The sequence below is a fragment of the Ostrinia nubilalis genome, chromosome 11 (genome assembly GCF_963855985.1).
Source record: "Ostrinia nubilalis chromosome 11, ilOstNubi1.1, whole genome shotgun sequence".
In the NCBI taxonomy this organism is placed as follows: Eukaryota; Metazoa; Arthropoda; class Insecta; order Lepidoptera; family Crambidae; genus Ostrinia; species Ostrinia nubilalis.
Genome location: NC_087098.1, coordinates 5,004,976 through 5,025,629, shown reverse-complemented (window position 1 = coordinate 5,025,629; position 20,654 = coordinate 5,004,976). Strand labels below are relative to the sequence as shown.

Here is a 20,654-nt window from a genome sequence, read left to right as displayed (position 1 = left end):
TGCCGTTTGTGTTTGAAAGTAAGGGTCAACTCTCTTGGATGTTTGAACAAAGAAATGCGCCAGCGCACGGTTTAAGCCAATAAAACTAAATTTACTCGGTTTGTTTTACCTGTTTATTTGAACCAAGTTTGATCAATGTTTGTTCAAATAATATTGGACCTTGGAGAGGGAAATATGTTATCTTTTATCGAACAAGCGCCGAAATTCAAGAAGACAAAACCACGGATCGAAGCTAGTAGTAAAGGTTTCCATTTTTTGTTTTTAAGGTTCCGTTTTGAGCAAATTTGTCAGTTGTCATAGGCAGTAAAATGAAAAGGTCCGTTTAAACGGATATTAATCAACCATAACAAACCTTCTAACTTCCACTATTCACTAATTACAGCCAAGTTTAGCAATGATAAATGAACGATTTCGACCGTTTAAAAAGTTAAATTGATTTATAAATGGATGACAGCTATATCAATGGTTTGACTGACCTCCAATTTATGTTCACTTGCACAACGGTGCTTGAGTTATTAAAGCGCATTGTGTAGGTATATTAGACGAAGACATTAACAGTTGAAGATAGGTGTGTGTGTACTGTGTAACAGTGGCTTCAGAAAGCAATGTTCCTCGGAAGTGAACGGTTCCGCTCTTTACGACAATGGTGTAAACTATCTGGAATGAGCATTAGGCATCAAGAGCCTTGCCGAGTTTCTATTGTTGCCTTCCTGAGTTAGAGGTTGAAACAATTAGGCAATGCTGGAACCTTGGCTGTTGAAAATCGGCACTAAGCGCGATTTGATGAGCGCACTTTGTTTGCCAGCTGAACCATTGTGCCTTGCAGCCCCTTTATTATTCAATCTCAAAGGAAACGTGATTGATGACATTTTGATTCATTCAAGAATGGGATTTATCCCACACTCACACATCATTAGAAATTAATAAGACTGCGTAACCACTGAATCATTCATACTCTATTCGCACACTAATTATAAAATCTTTTACTTTAATTGCGACGTTATTTCTCCCAATTATAAAAATACTATTCACAAGTCGTAATAATACTCTTGAGAATTTCAGTCGAGACAGTTAACTAAATAATTCTAAACTCCGCTAAGATCAGCCGCTGACTTGGTCATGCATTTGAGACAATATAAAGTGAGTGTAACAAAAGACTCGCAAAAAGCTTGTTATACTAACGCAATCTATTCATTCCGCCAGATTGGGATACAAGAAAGACAAAGCAAAGTGAGACTTCGGCGCTAAAACTCCGTTGGTTTTGGTCCAATTGGTCGCGGCCGTCGAATTTCACGGTGCTGTCGAATATTAATTTCTGTACAACGAATCTGGGTCGAAATGCTTACAGTAAATGTAATTATTAGTAAGCAATGTTATGCTTATGAAGGCAATAATTGGTCGGCATTACAATTGCAAATGTATCGACGAAATAAATTGTACCGATGTTTGCAGAACTCGGCAGCTGCACGTGTTGCCCATTTAAATGCATTTTCCCTAGCCTTCGAATGGCTGGCCAGTTGAAAGTCCTGCAGTTTATATCGGAAAATTCTCTATTGAGTTTAGCTCGTCTCGTCTTAACCTAGGTAGGTACTCGTTATTTCTGTAAATGTACGAATTTATTGTCACGTTAACTAATTTTATAGAGCAGAAGCTTGGCTTCCCTGTACAGACGATGAGCACTGGATCGCCACGGACCTAGCAGTGCCTGATCCCAAAAGGTTAAAACTGCTAGATTTAACCTAGACTTAACCTTAACTAGATTTAAGTTAAACTAACACTACTTACCCTCTTTATGTCATAATTTTCAATTCATTCTGTGCACACATGTTTAGAGTTGCGGTTTCGATTAATCTATGGAATATTATCTGTGCCTGAATATGACTGTAACTTGTTTTGTGAGCCTTAAATAAATAAATTTGAAAAAAAACCTTGAAAAATGGTACAACTTTTATCATGTGTGTTTCAACGTCAACTAGTTAGACATTGAATGATGTTTTTCAATCTGGTTTTAACTAATCAATCGATTTTGCACCAAATTAATGCATTTTAGGCGTAACGTCTTTTTGCATTGAGTAGGTCATTGTCAAGCAAAACGTGCAACCGATTTTATTTGCTGTGAAATTGCCCGTAAAAGTTATTTGATTGTTTTGCAACTAAGCCAATAGTTCTTGAATCGCCTTGCATAAGTTTTTTTTTCGTTTTGCAACGAAACCAACTTAAGTTTTCTTCGAGTCTTGCATCTCTTTATTCTAAGTTTAATGTTCTAACCCTACGTTAAGTAATTTATATTACTTTTTACAAGTAATTATCTAAAAATTTATGCAATTTCTTGAATGTGGGTTTAAGTTAGGTATTTATTAGTTGTTGAATGTTAATGTGAGATCGTGTTGGATATTCGTTATTGTTACAGTTATTTTATGCAAGTACCATTATTCCTGCCTGCGGTAATTTACAATCAATGGCGGCATACCCACGATGATTGCTATGATACCCAATTAATTGCTTTATGATAATTAAAGGTTTATGATTTATTTTCCTTTCACACCTATTAGGACCTTGTTGAACCATAATAAATAGGCTGCATAAATAAATACTTTTAGGCATCAAAGATCCTTCAAATTATTTCAAGTTTATCCCTATAAATTCCCTGCTGCTGCTGCGTGCTAAGTATGCTAATAGATAGCGCGTCAAATAGATAATGTAATGTTAGACCCTCGCGGGATTTGAACCCACGCCTATTGTTTTGGAACGCAAACCACATGACCAGAGAGTTTCCTAGTTTACTGCTCATGTATTATAAATTATTCATTAATTAATTAAGTCATGAAATTTTCATCTCACCGTATTTTTGAGTTCTCCTCACATCCCCTGCAGGGCCAGCTGTTGCGGCAGAAATCATTAGAAACATGAGGGCAATCCTTGCACTCGCACCCATTTTGATAAAGTCACCGTGTTTTGTTTATAAAAAGTTTTAATTGTGATTTTTTAATTCACGAATAATAGACGCAACTATTTCCCGCGTAGTCCGGTAACATTTGCGCCGCGTGCGTCCGCGCCCGCGAGCTGTGAGCGACTGAGCCCGCCGCTTGCACTTTCTATGGGCTTTATGCGCGCGCGCAGCGTACCGTCTGCTGCACCCGCACTGCGCACGCACGCCGTGACCTATTGTAATCGTGATTTTCGAAAACTTAAGTTTGGGTCGGTGTTAGATTGGAGGTTTCCATGGTTTTAGGATAAGCTTGAGATCTTCGGGACGTGATAGGCGTTCTTTCATTCAGCACTGCTGGCGCCAGTGACAATTTCAAATATTATTAGGTACTAGATTAATGACAAAAATAAAAATTATTTAAGTACTAGAAGAAAGGTCATATTATTTAACATCACATTTTCAGCCCGTTAACTGCAGTTGAAGTAGAAAAATAAAGCGGTTGCGTAGGATTTTAGAAATCTTTTCCCCCTTTTACAGGCACTGAACAGTCATTGTTTGCAGTTCAGCCTGAACTACGGCCGCCGCTTGCACTTTTTATGGGCTTTAAGCGCGCACGCAGCGTACCGTCTGCTGCACCCGCACTGCGCACGCACACGCTGCGCCGTGACCTATTATAATTGTGATTTTCGTGTTAGAGATTTTAGCTGTTTTAGGATAAGCTGTACACTGTGTAGGTTTGTTGTCGACACGAAAAGAAAGAAGAAGGATAAGCTTGAGATAATTTTTGGGCCACCATCCTCATTAACCCGTTCTTTCAGTGCCAACAGCCACTTTATGGAAATAACGGATACTATCTGAATCAATTCAAACATTCGCATTAAGATTATTTTCCGTGCCTAAAAGACAAATAATGCAAAAAAGCTATTTTCAGTCACATGCCGCTATCCGTTCACTGAACTGCTGAAGATATAAAACTGTAATAATTTTAAAATTATTATTTTATATTTTATATTAGTGGTGGTTAAAAGAAATTTATTTCAATTAACATGAGCATAGCACATTTCAAAATTTTCGTAGTAACCAAACTACGAGATAAGCATTGTTATGGGGGTCCGGCTTTCATTTGATTTTTTCAGTCGGAAAATCATTGATACATCTTATTGAATGCAATGCAACTCATACTGATATTCACGTAGCAACAATAATTTATTAAAACTAATCCCTTGAATGGAATAGTAAAGGGCTTCACATCACGTGCCTGACCCACACGGGTCGCTTGCAGTCGGCGATGCTACGATTATAAGTACACGAAACCTACTGAAGCAAATATATTTTACAGGTACGTTTTATTGCATAAATTGATTATATGTACTTAGGCAGCAAACTATGAATAACTGAACTATAAATATGAATTAATCATTAATAAATTTCATTCAATATTATTAACTAATAATAGGTAATAAAGTTATTTTTATTTCTAACGTTTAATGAAAACTCGCGCGCGAAAAGCGGACCTTACAACACTACACTGTCGTCGGAAACAGCTTACCGGAGCGTGAAGTATGAAGGCCGGACCATCAGACCGCTATCATTGTTCCGAATGCTAATGCTGTGTGGATCATGCCGACAATATTTACTCACGTTCTCAAACAATAACCACATTGTACAAAATTAATAATGGCTTCAACTTTTTCGGGTCTTTGAAAGGTCCCTTGGCCCGTAAGTAGAGTGATCAAAACAGTATTGGAGGCGTAGGTCTTAGAATTGCCGCACACTGAAAAATAAAATTGGTCTGTTATGTAGAGTTTCTAACTTAATTATTACTGGCTACGGTCGGTACTGGATTTAAATAACTGAAATTAATGTCTCATTTAAACAATGCACTATTAAGTAACTAACATCTGTTATACTCTAACACTGAAAACGCCCATGTAGCGAAAAAACAGCTCGAAATGTGTTGTCCTGATAGCAAAATTCCTGTTGCAATCGCCACGATGTGTTTTGAAATGAATACACTTTAACATCAATAATAATCAGTATTCGTCGGCGGGGCTTGACTGTGATTCAATTTCATTAGAGATATGGTAGCACTCTCTCTACTCTACTGGGACACGCAGACTTCTTGATAATTTGATGAAATGTTGTATCATAGTACATTTTTATGCCTAACAAAACCACGGTACAAAACTTTCAATAGAAAAACAAAACTGCAGCACTGAACATGACGCATCCCTTTCCCGCCAAGACAATGTGGACTTTTCAAGCTGTCACAACAAAAAGTTTTAAGACGTCTAGGTGCTGCCATCTAGGTTTACCATTAGTAATTATTAATTATACTTCTTATCACTAGATGGCGTTATATCCAGAGCCATCTAGTGGTGAGTAGAAAATCTAAATACTATTATCATACCTGTTAGTTTTTAATACTACTAACAGATGTCGTTAAATCCAATAAAAATTATATTACTTGACTTGAATTATAGAGGGCGCCAGTATCAAGAAGTAGCAAAAAGGTGCCATCTAGTAGTGAGTAGAAAAACTAAATACTAAATAGCATGCATGTTGCTTTTTAATACTAATAACAGATGTCGTTAAACGATTTAAAAAATATATTACTTGACTTGAATATAGAGGGCGCTAGTATCAAGAAGTAGCAGGAAATATTTTAATGCCATCTACTAGCGAGTAGAAAATTATTATAATCACATAATATAGCATTCAAACACGCTGTTTTTATTTTTTATGACAGGGGGCGCCACTATAAATAAAAGCATTGTTTTTATAACGAAGTCGGTCAAAAAGTAATAGCAGGTAGGTAATTATAAGCTTACATACTGCTTTATGTATAATTGAACAAATGTCTTGTATCGTGTCTCAAATAAATGATTTCTATTCTATTCTAAAAAGTATTAATATATTCATAACTCTTTAATGAGTAAATTTTTATTGCAAATTATTTTTATCAAGATACTTTAAAAAGAAGAATAGGCTATGTAATTAAAACTACTGAACTGATATTGATAAAAATAATTGTTTAACCTTTACTTGTATGAAATGTAGATGAAGAAAATATCTACTTATAAAACAACATTTTCAAGTCTACTTAAATTTATTTTAAAAAAATCGGTAAAAACTCAATAATAAAATAGACTAAGTACGCTAATAATATCTAATATTAAGGGATCGGTCTCATCCCTGAACCAAACAATTTAAGGCTAAGTTAAAGTCGTTAAAATTGATATTTTTAAGGTCGTTTTTTTTAAAGTAAATAAACTGAAATCTAAGTAGGTAGGTAACTATTTTTGTTACTAATCCTGTTTTAACTTCGTACGCGATTAGCACCAACCTGCGATTTTACTTATCGGATCTTAATTCGGAATTAAATATCATATTGGATAGTAAATATCAATTAAGGGGCATAATCTAAACTATCTGATTGACGTTAATTAAAGAATAATTAAAATATTTTGCATTTTGATTTTATTGATAAGGCCTAGATTATGAATACTTATCTTCCTATGGTAAATAGACGTTTGGTGTGTATTATTGTTTCTTTTATATCATTTGATTAGTAATTCTCTTAATTATAATATTTATTTAGTGCTAGGGCCCATAAACTAAATAAGTTTATGATAGAGATCGAGTGATTGAAACAAAACAAATGCATTATAAATAATCCAATCATTTATTTCATGTTTACATAATGTAATACGTTATCTGTCCAATGTTAAATGAAAACTCTGCATTCAATTATGCATTATATTTACACAGTAAAGGTAATATTCACATGGTATCAGTTCATTGTTTACAACCTAATAAACTATCTAACGGAAATATTTTACAGTACATAGTTGATTTAAAATTACATCAAAATTATATCATCAATTGTCAAATATTTTTTATCTTCATAGTTGTAACTTCAAACCAACTCTGCATAATTTAAGTTAAATATAGATCATAAATTAATAATGCAACTTAAATTAATTTAAAAGTCTTTCGTGGCGAAAATGGCAAAACAATTTGCCTCACAATAACACTATACGAGATATACATTAGTAGGAGATTGAATAGAAATAACAGTTTCTATGCTTTGCATAAAAGTATTATTCATGATTTACAACAATCTGAAATGGAAAATAAATAAGAGATTACAAAATCAAGCGACAAGACGAGAAAGAGCATCGCGCATAAGTACAGTTGGACTTACATCGACTTAAATGCTAATCAATAAATTAATAATTAACGACTACACAATACTAAATATCACAGAGAAAGTACCCAATACTTAATCAACAAATCGTATCGTCAAACATTCAAATTATGCCTAACATCTCATGTAAGAGAGCATAATTTTAAATAAATAAGTACTGAAGCGGCAACAATGAGTTCAATAAATACAAGTTAAGTTGCAGAATCTATATTCCGCGTTAAAGCAAGTTAACTTATGGGCTGCTCGGCTGCTTCTTGCGTTTATTTCTTTTGCGCTTGTTTCTTTTTTCTCTAAGGTTGTTCTCGTACTGCACACATTTGTGCAGCGCTACTTTCCTGTTCTTGCCCGTTTTCCTGAATTTGGAGCAGTTGAACTCTAGATGCCAGTTATCTAATAGGTTTCCATACGCTCTGAGGAGGATGTCGTCATTTTTTAGGTATCTGGCTGCGTCTACTTTAGGTTTTATTGTGTCTAGCTTCATTTTGGCCAGGTTGATTTTGGGGGCAGGCATTTTTACGCTGATCATGGCGTCCTTGATGTCTTCTATCGCGCTGTAGAGGTCGTCCGTCGTCTTGGTGAAGATGACCTGCCTCTTGACGTTGTAGCTGGTGATTTGTGTGTCGGGGGATACGACTTCCACGACTTTGAAGCGCTTGAACAGCTCGTGGTACTCCAGCAGAGATTTGTAGAGCTTTCTGATCAGAAAGACGAACTGTAACAAAAGAAAAAGGAGATAAGTTATTGCTGATCGTGTAATGAGAGGAAATACACTGATATTTTTTCAAATTGCTAATGCGTTATAGGTGAATAATGTTAACTACGCTTTAGTGCTATACCTAGGTGTAACTTGTAACTTTAGTGCAACAAAAGACAATGTTAAGTCATTTCCACACATAACAGCTTTGTGAATGGCGACAATAACATAAATTTGCTAAAGCAGGCTCATGAAGGAATTAAGTTTCGGTGGCTTGCGACAGAGCGCGTATGAATTAAGTGCGGCGTATATTGTGAATACTTTAGTGTGCGTATTTGTGTCGAGGCTGCGTATTCTATAAACATTATTAGGTAGTATCTATAGTTGGAATCGCTCTTAGCCGGATCAATGCGAGCTTCTGTCGCAGGCTTTCGTGTCACTAAGACGAATTGTCAGGACTTAAGGGCATTTGAATTTAGACATTATTGTGTAGGCCAAACATTTATGGCTCCGTTAAGTTCTCGTAACTGCATTCGTTGACGAATTCTCCAATAATGTCAAGTCAAATGCTGGTGCATGTAAAGCCTTAATAACGTAAGTATAAAGGTCATATTGTCTTAAAACATAAATAATACTTGGTCGTGTTTGTTTGCAAAGGTTACATTGTTAATACATAACGTAATCAAACGTACCTATTAATATTACATTCGCGTTGTAATGACAATAAACATAGTTTTGTAATTGAAACTCATTTGTCTGGAAGATATTACGGAAACAATTATTTTAATTGTAAATTATTGACTATCAAAATTATCAGCATTAGAGCTTTGATCATGAGTTTCTATTTACATATATTATCGCGCAGGTTTAAGCGCCGCTATTATGCAAAAGATTGTCTCATAACTTGCTAATTAATAAATAGCAATTTTCAGTTAATGCTTACGTATTTTCGCACCTCACCGCGAGTCTAGTTATTTACATGAGTAGTAATAAATCTGTGTTGTTTATTTGTGATTTAAAACGACTTTATGTAAGTTTGTGTATAGTTTGTGACATGTGTTACTATTTCCTGAGTTTCGAGTAGTTTTCCATCGAATTATTTCAGCAATAACAGTAAATTAAGAATTATAAATGACAAATAGACGTAAAGAAAGACGTCCTAGGACAATACAAATAGTCGATCAACAATGACAGACCTGACGGGCCGGTATGCAGGCGGCCGGTTTGCCTCGATCCGAGTAACCGATCGCGCATTATTCTTCTAAAAATGCGCGAGCGCTTATGCAAGCGAAGTAAGGAAAATTTACAATTTGTTCACGTGTTACTTGACTACTGTGGTACTGAGTTCAATCTAAGAACAGTAGCATCTTATGTCGTAGGTAAGAGATGTTATTTGACATCAAAATCTCTAATGTGCTCTTGACTAAACGTAGTTTTGGTTGAATTATACCCATAAAAGGGGTTAAAGTACAAAAAAAGCTATGTTTGTTTTGGACTTATGATCACTACACCGAAATGAAATAACGTCATGAGTTCGCGGTTTGAATGTGCTTTATTTTGACGGCTGTTGCGGTCGCAGGTTCGTATCCCACTGGGGGCAAATTTTTGTGTGATGAGGAATTAATGCTGTGTAATACTTATTATTGGATCTATTGTGCTAAGTTTAATGTGATTTAGAGAAAAAATAGTGTTCTAAATTGTCAGATCCTTCTGTTTTGTAGAGTCATAACAAGTAGGTATTACATTTATCTCCGTTAGCATACAATGCATTCACTGTCAATATTGTTTACAAACTGACAGTGGAAAATAAAATATTTGAAAGTCAATTTATCACTGACCGACCTGATTTCTGAAAACAAGCCGTTTGTCTAAGACTTGACTGATATCTAAAACATGAAAATGATCTGGAAAATGTTGTTCTTCCGATTGTTTTTCTAAACACGAATGGTTTTGCGCAAATACAATAACTAGAATTGATCTTTGAATCACTTCTGCAAATAAGTTGGCGCTTCGAAGTGATATTGATTAATAAACTATGGTGTTAAGTGCGTCTTTAGTATTGTTGTTGCTAATGATAGTGTTTATAGGTAGTTTCCTAATAATAAAGATATAAATTTATGTGACTAAGCGACACTCTTAATTTTTATTTTATTTTAGAGTTGTTTGTATATTGGTATAATTGGTTTCATTCATACACAATATGTTTTAAGTCGTCCGATTTTCTTTTGTTTTCTTTTCGCATTTCAATTGACATGTCCGATTGTCTTTTGTCTTTTGCACGAATTTAAATTATTAAAGAAAGTTAAATTAAAAACTGCTTGGTTGGTAACCTCAACCTCTGACTAAACATTTCAGCTGCTAACCGTTCAGCCGAATGAACTCATCTCATTAAGTGGCCCACTCACCGTTCCGGGAACGCGGAGCCAGCGATCAAGTACTAGGTATTTGTTTACGGAGTCGCATGACACGATCGGCGTCCCGTGGACTTCCTCTATAGACTTCATTAATTAACGAAATGATTCATAACAATGCCGCAGACGGAATTAAATGTTTAGGTTTGAATGACATCCGCTATTATGATAACTAGAGCTAAGTTTAAAATTTTTCGTTGTTCATTCAACAATATTATCAACTGTAAAATATTTAAATAATGAAGCTTTTAGAAGAAAAATTTCAAAATTATCAGAATAATTTACATTAGCCCAAAAATGCATTCAAAATCTAAGTCCATAAATCGATAAATAATCTAATAATGATCTCAAACATTTCACGGCTCATAAACCGATTAACGCGTCGCTTTTCCGCGGCATTGTGCGCGCGCGCAACCAATAAAGCGGCGGGCAAATATGGCGGACTAAGCTGAAAACGCAGCCACAATGCGCCTCGCAGGCTTAACCCGCGAAACGTGTCGCGGACAAACGGCCCAAGATCGTAAGTTCACATTCGTCTCACTCGGACAAATAATGTGTTTTTAACATTTCGTGCTGTTTTGTTAAATCGTAAATACTGAACAAACACTAGCGCGAGCGCTCGCCGTGAAAGCACTGCGTGGTGGAATGTCCCCGCCCTTTATTTGTGCTGAAATATTATTAAACGTGGCCGGCTAAGGGTTTTAGAATTCTCTCTAAGGTCTTAGAAAATTGCTTTTAAGTTTACATTATGAAACAAAGCTTAAAAGAAAAACTAATTCAGCGCCACAGTTCACACTTCAAACCTTTTGTCGAACCCTATTTTCATCTCATTAGAGCATTGTTTAGTTTTTAAATCGTTCTCGTCAAATAAAGCTTAAGATCACTTGAATTCTCTAACGCTTTCCTTTGCCCAATGTCAAATATTTGAATTTCTTAAGTGGCCGTGCATTGACGAACTGTGGAGCCGTACTGAGTGTTCAATATTCATAGTTTGGAATACTGGTCGACTCTACACTGTTGTGTTAGAAAATAATTTTGTCAATGGTTCGCCGCGCGTCTGGACACCGGACACTGGCACACACTTATTGTCTCGCATTAAGTTTTGTGTACTAATTAGTGGGTGTCCGATATGAATACATAATAGAAAGTCTTAACCGCGGTCCAGATGTGTGTTCGGTAAATACCGAGCCTCGGTCCGTTAAGTGCTTTAAATATTTTTATGAGCCGAGGTGAGAAACAATCAAATAATCAAGTCTGATTGTTATTACTGGTTGCCGATAATGCGTTTGTCTATCATTTGCTAATTGGTGGCTGTGCGATCGCGTGCGCGGGCGCCGAAATCGGACGATGTCAATCTATGCAAATACTTGAGCGTTTAATTGGTTGGCTGGCCAGCGGCCGGTTAACGCCGTTATTAATGGACTGTCTGCTGGGGCTTTATGGTATTTTGTGCTTTGTTTTACAATCGACGATAGGGAATTAACGACAGTATTGACATTTAAATTAAATTTACAATTTCAGTAAATTAAACATTGGAGCCGACAATTTAAGCGACACGTTTTTGTAAAGACTTGACATTTATCAAAAAGGCAATAAAATCGCTACAAGTACCGCAATGGAGTGACTCAAACTGTGCATTGAGGGATCGAAGCTGAGTTAATCTGTGCCAATTTTTAAAGGCAACGGCTTTAAAATTGAAGGGCCTGTGCCTAGTTATTGCCCTTAAGTACAATGTGAAGTAAATAAACGCGGTACAAAGGCGGCTCGGGTGTAATTTGGCCCGACGAAGCTCATTTAAGCCGCGGCCTGCTAATGCACGCATCCTTTGTCTCGGATAAAGTTGAGAATAAAAATTAAAAATGCGCGAATATTGAACGGGAAGAGTTGATGTGCCCCGCCCCCGAGTGATGGAGCACGGCAATTATGCCGTCAGATTTGTACACCGAACGCTTACGCCTCATTGTAATCGCATTGCATCACTATAATCAGTGACAAGAATTTTTTATCAAATGATGTCATATTACCAGCACTGTATCTACAAACTTGCTGGTGGTTATTAGCACTAAAGTTACAAGAATTGCCTGCTTCTAATTTTGTTTGTGATATTTAAAAAATAAATACTTACAATGCGTTTCGATTTCGCCGCCTCATTTTTGTGTGAGATTCTGTAGTTGTGGAAGTGGATATCCACAAAGTTAGTCTTGGGCAGCCACGTCGGCATCCCGGAGCCATAATCTCCAGATTCCTTCAGCTCCTTCCGCCTCTCGTCAAAGTTGTCTTTCGTGTACGACACTTTATTCTCTATCTTTATTCGCGCTCTCTCGTACGGGTCCGTCTGTCTTCTTAAACTCCCGAGGGTATCTTTGGTTGTGTGGGTCCCGTTCTTCTGGCCTTGATGCCGCCTCTTGTGGTCCTTCAGCAGAGCCTCTGTCCGCGACACGCTCGAGTCTTTGGTTGGTTTCATGTTGTCGTGCGGGCCTCTATGTCTCTTGTGCTCTATGGAAGCTGCCTCCGCTGGCCTCAGGCACATCGCTACGATTATCACTACCGTTACAGCTACCAATAGCTTTTTGGGAAAATCTGGAACAAGAAAACGTATTGTTAGCACTCTGAATGAAAGTGAACTGATTGTTTTATCATTAATGCGATACGGTTAATCCCTTATCGATTTGTATTTAGTATCAATAAAATTAAATAATTACTCATATCGTATATCAAGTGTCTGTGTCATTACGTATCTATTTCAGATTTGCAGGCTATTGTGATATAAGGTGTAAGCGGAATGTTACTATAAAGATATAGGAGTAATGAAAGTCGTATTACCCTAATATTGCATGATAATACAGCAGTGTTTCATAATGATTAGAGTTACTTATTTAAAAATTTTGCACAGTTAAGTAATAATTTATCTTCTCTCTAAGTACATGCCGACAAACGAAAACTATTCATTAAGCCTAGTTAAGCTCGCGAGGATGGGGGCCCGTGATCTTATGAGTAGTATAAACTTGATTGCACAATAATTGCACGTTTGGATGGTATACTTGATCATATTTAATATTTCATTGACTATTAGCGATAAGCGAGTCTTGCGTACCTTGCGTAGGGCCCACAAATCTCGGCAGTGCTATTAAATTAAAATAATGAAAATCTCGTTACGAGACCAGTGTTGGCTCAAAAACGTGCATTCCTATTAAGCGGGCGGGAGTAGCGAGGAGTCACATAAAAAATAATAAGCTCCATGATTATCGTAAACGCGGCGCTTCGTACTTATGCGCATGAGTTCTTGCGCGATCTCCATCTCGGGGGCTTTCTCGGCGCCCATTAGCCTTCGCTGGGACGCACGTGATTTTTTTAATCAATTTCGGTCAGAGCACTCTCATGGGACAACGTTTGGTACCGCAATCGATACTAAACGCCACCGCATAAATAATGTTCGATTCATAAAGGGCGTTCTCGGTGGAGACTTCTCGATAAATTGATTCGAGCTCGTGTCGGAGTCGTTTTGTTGTAAAGTAATTTGATGTCAGCGCCGTCAGTCAGCGGCGCATGCGCGTCGAGCCGGCGTAAAAAGCCTAGCGACGACGTCATTATGCACATTTTCTAGTAGACTATTACAGGTAGCCCGAGTGATTTAATGACAGCGACTAGTTTCTATAGTTTGTTCTCCGAAAGGCAGTTTCATATGTGCGCTGCGTGACGCGCAGAGCACCGTTTGCGCAAAAATCGCATGTCTCCTCATTCGATTTAACGTTTCTCTGTTATTGAAGGTTTTGATGTTTTGCGCCGCCGTCATAAAACATATTTTATGTGCCAAACGGAGACTTGCAATTCTGCAGCGACGTTTTCAAACTTTAAAAGGAGGAGAAACAGCGCCAACTTTGAAACGCCTTTTGTCCGCCTCAAGTGCTAAAACGTAGAAAGTTACCCTTTTCATGCCGTATTTACAATTTTTATGTGTCAATAGTCGCCAATGGTAGGCTATAAAGTTTTAATAGAGTTCAATATTGAGCAAGTTGCGGCCTCAAACGTGCGCCAATAAAGCCTCACTTTGGTATCAGTTTTGGAGGAACTCAAACACTTAACCCGTGGCAATATCTTAAGTTATTCGCTATTTCTCGGTACTTCTTGGCATTTGTGTGTTTACTGGTGTTATAAGCGAGTGGTATTTCGATGAACTGTTTGTAACGCGTGTTATCGTTTGAACTTATAGTGAAAATTTAGCACGTCCGTATGTTACGTCAGACGAGGATAAACCGAGGTAAATGGTCAGTGAATCATTAGGTCAATCAGAGTCGTTGACAATATAACGTATGCTAAATAGATGCGATGCTGTGACGTCCAAACATATGAGCGAGGCTCGCCTACTGCGGATCAGCCGTGGTTTTTGTGGGAACTTTTTTAGGCTGTGCCGGCTATAAGCGTTTTGCAGATTAAAGTATCAACGGATCGAGATCAAACAATGCTAACGCGTGTAATTGTTACCGCGAAAAATGACGGGCATGAAGTGATTTACCGTCATGGGGTTTTCCCAAAGATTTATCGCATAGTGGAAAGCTTATAGGACTGTAACGACTGTTTTTAAAATCATTATATACTCATACAAAATATTTTCGCATTAGCCACTCAAAAGTACCTAAATCAGGTAGAATCAGTTTTTCCTAACTGTTTATATTATATTCAATAAATACTAAGTATAGCTAATATCATTCTCAAATTTTCTCAATATTTGATTAAATATGTAAATCTATACCGCAGCAAAATTTTCGAGATTGAATTAAATTATGTCCAAAATTAGTAGCGCGCATCGCTTGCCTCAAAAAAGTTAAAGTTAGTGAGTATCGCATGACATCGGGCGGGTTCCAGCGAAATATGCTTTGATCGATTGCCGACACTCGAATGTTGTTCATTCCCACACGATTCGCTGTCTAGGCGGTACGAGCTTTCTCGTTTGGTGCCTCCAAAAATGATCATCAATCGAATTAGGACTCGGCTTGCAGAATTACAATGACTGATGCGGTTTCATGTGTAACTTACTACGGAGAAAGGGAAGCACTTAAGTCCCGATGCTATCAAGATTTCTCTGTTTATGGGTCTCGCGTTATGCATTGCAATGAGACGTATTTTATATTTTCATGAGGCCTTACGGTCATGTGCAAACGTCACGTTTTACGATTTTAATTTAATTTAATTAGAATTTAATACCAAGCCTCTCAAGTTTGCCCACCGGCGAGTGAAATAAGCAATGATTAAGTTTCGCATGGAATATTCAAAATGATTGCAAAATTTTCTAATCATGAAAAGTATTTAAAAAATATTATGTAAAAAACACGAATACCCACCGTTGGTCAACTGTTTAATGTCAACGCGTATTCCTGAACGAAAGCGGTCTCTCATTTGTCTACGAAGCAACAAAAAACATAAACAAACATCACACACCAGTTAAAAAGACATCCATGAACAACGCATTGATGTTCCTTCGGGCAAGTCCATGTTCCGAACGCGGTTTTTTTGTTCACTGAAAACTGGCCACTCGCACTTTTGGAGGATTAAAAAATTTTTTGTAATTGGAATCACTGTTAATGTTTACGTTCGTTCGTGTGTCACCGGTGCGCGTGCGAGGCCGGCGCGCGGGCTGGCTCCGATCGTTGAATGGGCGCCGAAATGCTGCACGGTACATGAAATAGCCGGTCAAACACTATGCGAAAACCCTTACCCGCGCCACGCAGCGAACTCCGGCCCTCTCGGAGACTCCCCAAGCGTTTGTTTTTTGGTACTGATGCGTTGATGTTTAATGTACTGCACTAGTACGTTTTTACTTTTGACCAAAAAAGTTGTTGCTAAAAATGCTCGCCTACTTAGGAACATTTTCAAGCGATTTTAATTTTACGAATCAAGGACATTCGGTTTTAATAATGATCTGACTATTTAAATTTGGTATTATTCATATTGTCTTTAATAAATTAAAATGACTACTGACCGAGTCATATTTTGTAAAATAATAAAAACTTTTTATTATGTTACATGTTAAATATATAGTTACTAAGATTTTAGTTATTTAAATAAACTTATGTACAAACAACCTTAATTATTGTATGTATGTAAAATGTATATGATGTACGTGTATGATGAGATGTATTACGTTTCGATTGAGTAATGTATTTCCTGACTAATAATAAAATACTTTACAGGAATGTCGCAATTGAGATGAATGAGGACAAAATTAAACTGATGTAAAATTATATTAATAAATATGATTGAATAGGAATGTACGTTTTGCGTATGTTAAAAGTGACACCTTATTTAGGTGTGGACTGGTAGCCTACCTGCTTATTACTATTACAGATCTATTTTTGCTTCGGAAATTTACATCAGCTGTTCCATAACACTAAATTTCCACACTACATAATTCAATTCTGGCGCGCCTGTAAAGTTGTAAGAAAACATCACTTAAATGCAAATTTATTTAAAGAATATTCGTCTCTACACTCGTCGCTGTTCTCGTGCAAGTGTACATTTATTCGGTTAGACCTGCGGTGATTCATCGATGAGTCTATCCTAAACTTTTATCGGCGTATCGAGTCGCAGACGCGTGTTCGATACGGCGCGCCGATTCGCGATCGAGTTTGTAACAAGTTGAGACTAAATCGCAACCTGATTACGATTACGATTGACGTATTTACAAATTATTATGTTAAACGTAGCCAAATATTACAGCTGATGTGTTAGAGCTAATAATTTCGCAATATTGTGAAAAATAACATAATAGTTGATGACATTATCAATATTTATCATTTAAATAGTTACAAATCTCTGTGAAATTCTTTACTTGGTAACAAAAGGCAGGAATTTTATTTAAAATTGTAGAGTTAATTTAGTAAAAGAAAACTTTTTTGCTCCCCATTTATAAGAGAAAGTCATTCAACAAACATAACTAATCAATAGGTACTAATCATTATTAACGATGTAGTATCAAAAAGCGAAACGCACGCGCGAATTAATTTGTGTAAACAAAAAAGTGTCACCGAAGTAGGTAATTGGTTACTTTCAATTTCTCTCGCCGTCGGCGCACGAACTTCAAATACATCGCGAAAAATGGAAGAACTCAACACGTGCGAATTGGAAGGAAAGCCTTAGCGAGGCCTGGGAAAAATACATGACATGTCGCATTTAATGGGTCATTCATACTGAACTTGAATTTATTTCTACAAAATAACAAAGATTTAGGAAAATAACGACGTGAAACTAAGGCTTTATAAAAGGAAATCAATGCCTCTGTAATATTAGGTAGCAAAGCCAAAATAGTAACCTTAATTGTACCAAAATTCGAGACATAGTGTCACGTAATAACGACATAAAACGTAACCGCTTATCTGATCGGTGTGGATGCACCTTAAGCTCGCAGGCCACACCAAAAAGCCGAGAATCACACACGTTACTTTGTCCACTGAAAGGAACGGGTTTCGTGCCAGATTTATCTCGTATGTCGTTTACTAAACATTTGGACTAGCAACTCGAGTATTTACATTGACACGTTTTTTGTCGGCTAACAAGCCGGCCCATTGTGTTCGGATGTTTATTGATACTGTCAATAGAGGATTATTACGTCTATGATTAATACTTCCCGAATATCGGAGCTTTGTTTTGTCTATGGTAAATGCCTCGGAAATGAGAACGTAGGAGGTCCGTACGATTAATACACTTACTTACATTTTTTACTCGATAATGTCAATGCGAATCCGTTTATCTTGTGATTATGGTTTTTTATCTTATATTTGGCACAATTTTGAAAATGATGAATCAATACGATATCATATTAGCAATGTTTTCAAACATAAGTGTGTTTTATTGTTCTTTGTGTCAGTCACGCGATAAGTATACTTGCTTTCAGGGTTCCCTAATACAGACTGAAAATTTATAGTAAATTGAAAACTGTAATTTGTATAAGACTAGTATCATTAGGGCAGTTTAAATATCGCTATTTGCTTTTCTTACCCTTTTTAGCTACAAAGGAAGAGCATTTCAAAATTTAAATTTAGCTAATATTTTCTTTACAACCATTACCAATTTGGCAAATTAGTGTAATAATGTGTCATGCGGTCACAAGTAATTAGGTTACTAAATTAAATAACTTAGTAAGGCACATACGGACGCTAGTAGTCGCGACCAACTCGCTCTTTGCGCATCGTTTCTGCAAACAATATAATTAACGGCTATGCAGAACTCGGAACGAGCAATTAAAATACTTTTTTCATCCGAGGAGATTCCCATTGTGAATAGAATGTGATATAATAGCATAGCTTTCATCAATGTTTTTGTGCGAAATTTTTCTAATGGTTTCCATAATAGGAGGCTTTTCCGCGGGTTGTCTCACCGGTGAGTCACGGATTTTCCCGAATTTTCCCGAGTGGGCGAAATGAAAACCTACAAAAGCGGTGTCAGATCACTCACTCGGCCATTATTACTCACGCTCGTAGAAAGTAAAGTAGATCCGGCGATTCGTCATTCAGAGGCGATGTGATTTGGAAGATCTTTGGTGTTAAATCCTGGTTATGGCGGTCAGTGATTTGTGTTTGTTTTTTAATGTTACCTAATGACCTGCTTATGTAATAGAAGTTCCACACGAGGCAACCAATTTTTCCAAATGGAAAATCACGTAAGTGTATAAATGAAGTTGCTCTACAAATCGCATAATTTTCTTGTGTTCTGGAGAAAAGTGCTACTCATTTATTTTAAAATCGCCTTATTTTTCACATTACGTTTTAATTTTTTTTAGATATCACAGCAAACTTTTACTGTGTAACATGTTAGCCCTTACAAGTCAGGTGTTGAAATTCCTCAACATAATTTCAGCGGCTAATTTAACTTTACCGTAAGCGAAGGCTTCCGCGACACTGCGGTGCGCTAGCGCCGAACGGCATTGTTCTGGAGCCGCAATGTAAATCAACGTGTACAGAGGCTTTTACTCATCACGGTAACCCCTTTAAAAGCTATAGAACCTCATTGTGCCATATGTAATGACCCACAGAACTTAGTGTTACGAGCTTATCTGTGGCGACTTAGATATTTATTTATTTAGGAGCACGCGGCGATCCGCTGTCGTCACCCACCGGCGCGAATTTCAAATTAAGCACCTATTGTCTATTGTTTTTTTTAACTTCAAATACTTAATTCAACTTTTTTTAAAAGTGAAGCTTGACATTCTGAGTGTTATTTCCCGCCAAAGAAGAGAAAACTTTTCTTTTTCAGGTATATTTTTCTGTTATTTTGTGAACTGGTATGGTTTAATATTTATTTGTCAGAATCCTCGCATTATTTTTATAAACATAAATAAAATTAATTTTAATTGTGAAATTGATTGAATGAAAATTAATTTTAACTTTGAAACTGAAATGTTGGAAAATGTTTATTTACAGTAATTTCTTGTATGTAAATTAAAAGTTATGGTAATTGTAATCATTAGTGCATATCATTAAATGCTAATCAATGACACCTTATCGTAATTTCATTACTGAAAAATTTATACTTCAGGTGAAAATTATTATAATAAATAAAATATTCGATATTTTCTCTAACTATGTATTAATTAATATAAATAAAATAAATACTTACAGTGTAATCTGAGAGATTCAAATCCTTGTTTTGAGGAACATTGTTTACTGCAGGTGCACGTGTCAATCATTTTGTTTTTATTATCACAGAGTAAATATCTTTGGTATAAAAAAATGTCACACGATTTCACAGTTCAGTCACTGGCACATCACAATTTTCTTTGAAAAGGAATAAATTAAAAATTTTAAAACAGAACAGAAGTCGGCCGCGATAAAAAAAATATGCTACGCGGTGGCGACTTCAGGCGATCGGTTGTTACGATCTCAGGCCGGTTCGTTCGGTTCGCCGCTTATATGCCGTTGCCGGCGCTCCCGTATAAAGGGTGCAAAAAACTGATTGTTTGCATTAGAGGGCCCGCCATTACGTCACGGATGCGACGTCGCGCGCGCTAGTACGTAAACGCGCGCCTTCTTACGCAATCGCTTGTCCAAACAAATACATGTGTTCCAGTACCGGATCCTGAAGGTGTGTGAAAATCGCTCAGGACGCGCGTCGCGGTATCGCTGTTTGGTTTTATGTAAACTGACCTTTTTCAGTATCAGCAATAAGTTCACATTTAACTGCGGATATGGAACTAATTCATCAATATTGATTTTGACGGTATTTTTTCAGAAATATCTGAAATGCAGTGTGTTTTCAACTCAAATGTATTAGTTAATTTATCCATAATGACTTGACGATAAAATATTATTTTAAAAACTTACAGTTAGCATCACCAGAAGTTGTAGATGGCAGAATTCCTCTTCTTCTTCGGATATTTAAATTTTGATTATTTCAACTGGTATCTGTAAGAAAAAAATA

General features: G+C 36.7%; 2 protein-coding genes across 4 annotated transcripts in view; both read right to left on the bottom strand.

Annotated features, from left to right (window-relative positions):
* Positions 1 to 3,065, bottom strand: part of LOC135076132 (uncharacterized) — a 54,143-nt gene extending 51,078 nt beyond the window's left edge. The window contains exon 1 of the mRNA XM_063970601.1: positions 2,842 to 3,065. Within this exon, the coding sequence (XP_063826671.1) occupies positions 2,842 to 2,935 (94 nt within the window). The 5' untranslated portion in view covers positions 2,936 to 3,065. The remainder of the gene's footprint in view (positions 1 to 2,841) is intronic.
* A 3,530-nt stretch (positions 3,066 to 6,595) lies between these two features.
* Positions 6,596 to 20,101, bottom strand: LOC135075840 (uncharacterized). Of its 3 annotated transcripts, none has more exons than XM_063970299.1 (3): positions 19,854 to 20,101; positions 12,370 to 12,824; positions 6,596 to 7,851 (listed from the first exon to the last, which is right to left on the bottom strand). In XM_063970299.1, exons 1-3 carry the CDS (start codon positions 19,921 to 19,923, stop codon positions 7,372 to 7,374), a joined length of 1,005 nt encoding a protein of 334 aa, XP_063826369.1. In that variant the 5' UTR covers positions 19,924 to 20,101; the 3' UTR covers positions 6,596 to 7,371. The 3 variants fall into 3 exon arrangements, with proteins under 3 accessions (XP_063826369.1, XP_063826371.1, XP_063826372.1); XM_063970301.1 differs by lacking the exon at positions 19,854 to 20,101 and adding an exon at positions 15,584 to 15,878; XM_063970302.1 differs by lacking the exon at positions 19,854 to 20,101 and adding an exon at positions 15,681 to 15,878.
* Positions 20,102 to 20,654: the final 553 nt, after the last annotated feature.

Bases quoted from the DNA above. Each gene is read 5' to 3' on its own strand.
- LOC135075840 (XM_063970299.1), bottom strand. From the start codon at position 19,923: ATGATTGACACGTGCACCTGCAGTAAACAATGTTCCTCAAAACAAGGA. The intron at 12,825-19,853 runs GTAAGTATTTAT...TTCTTGTTCCAG, and splicing joins TGAATCTCTCAGATTACACT to ATTTTCCCAAAAAGCTATTG. The intron at 7,852-12,369 runs GTAAGTATTTAT...CTTTTGTTACAG, and splicing joins CGGCGAAATCGAAACGCATT to TTCGTCTTTCTGATCAGAAA.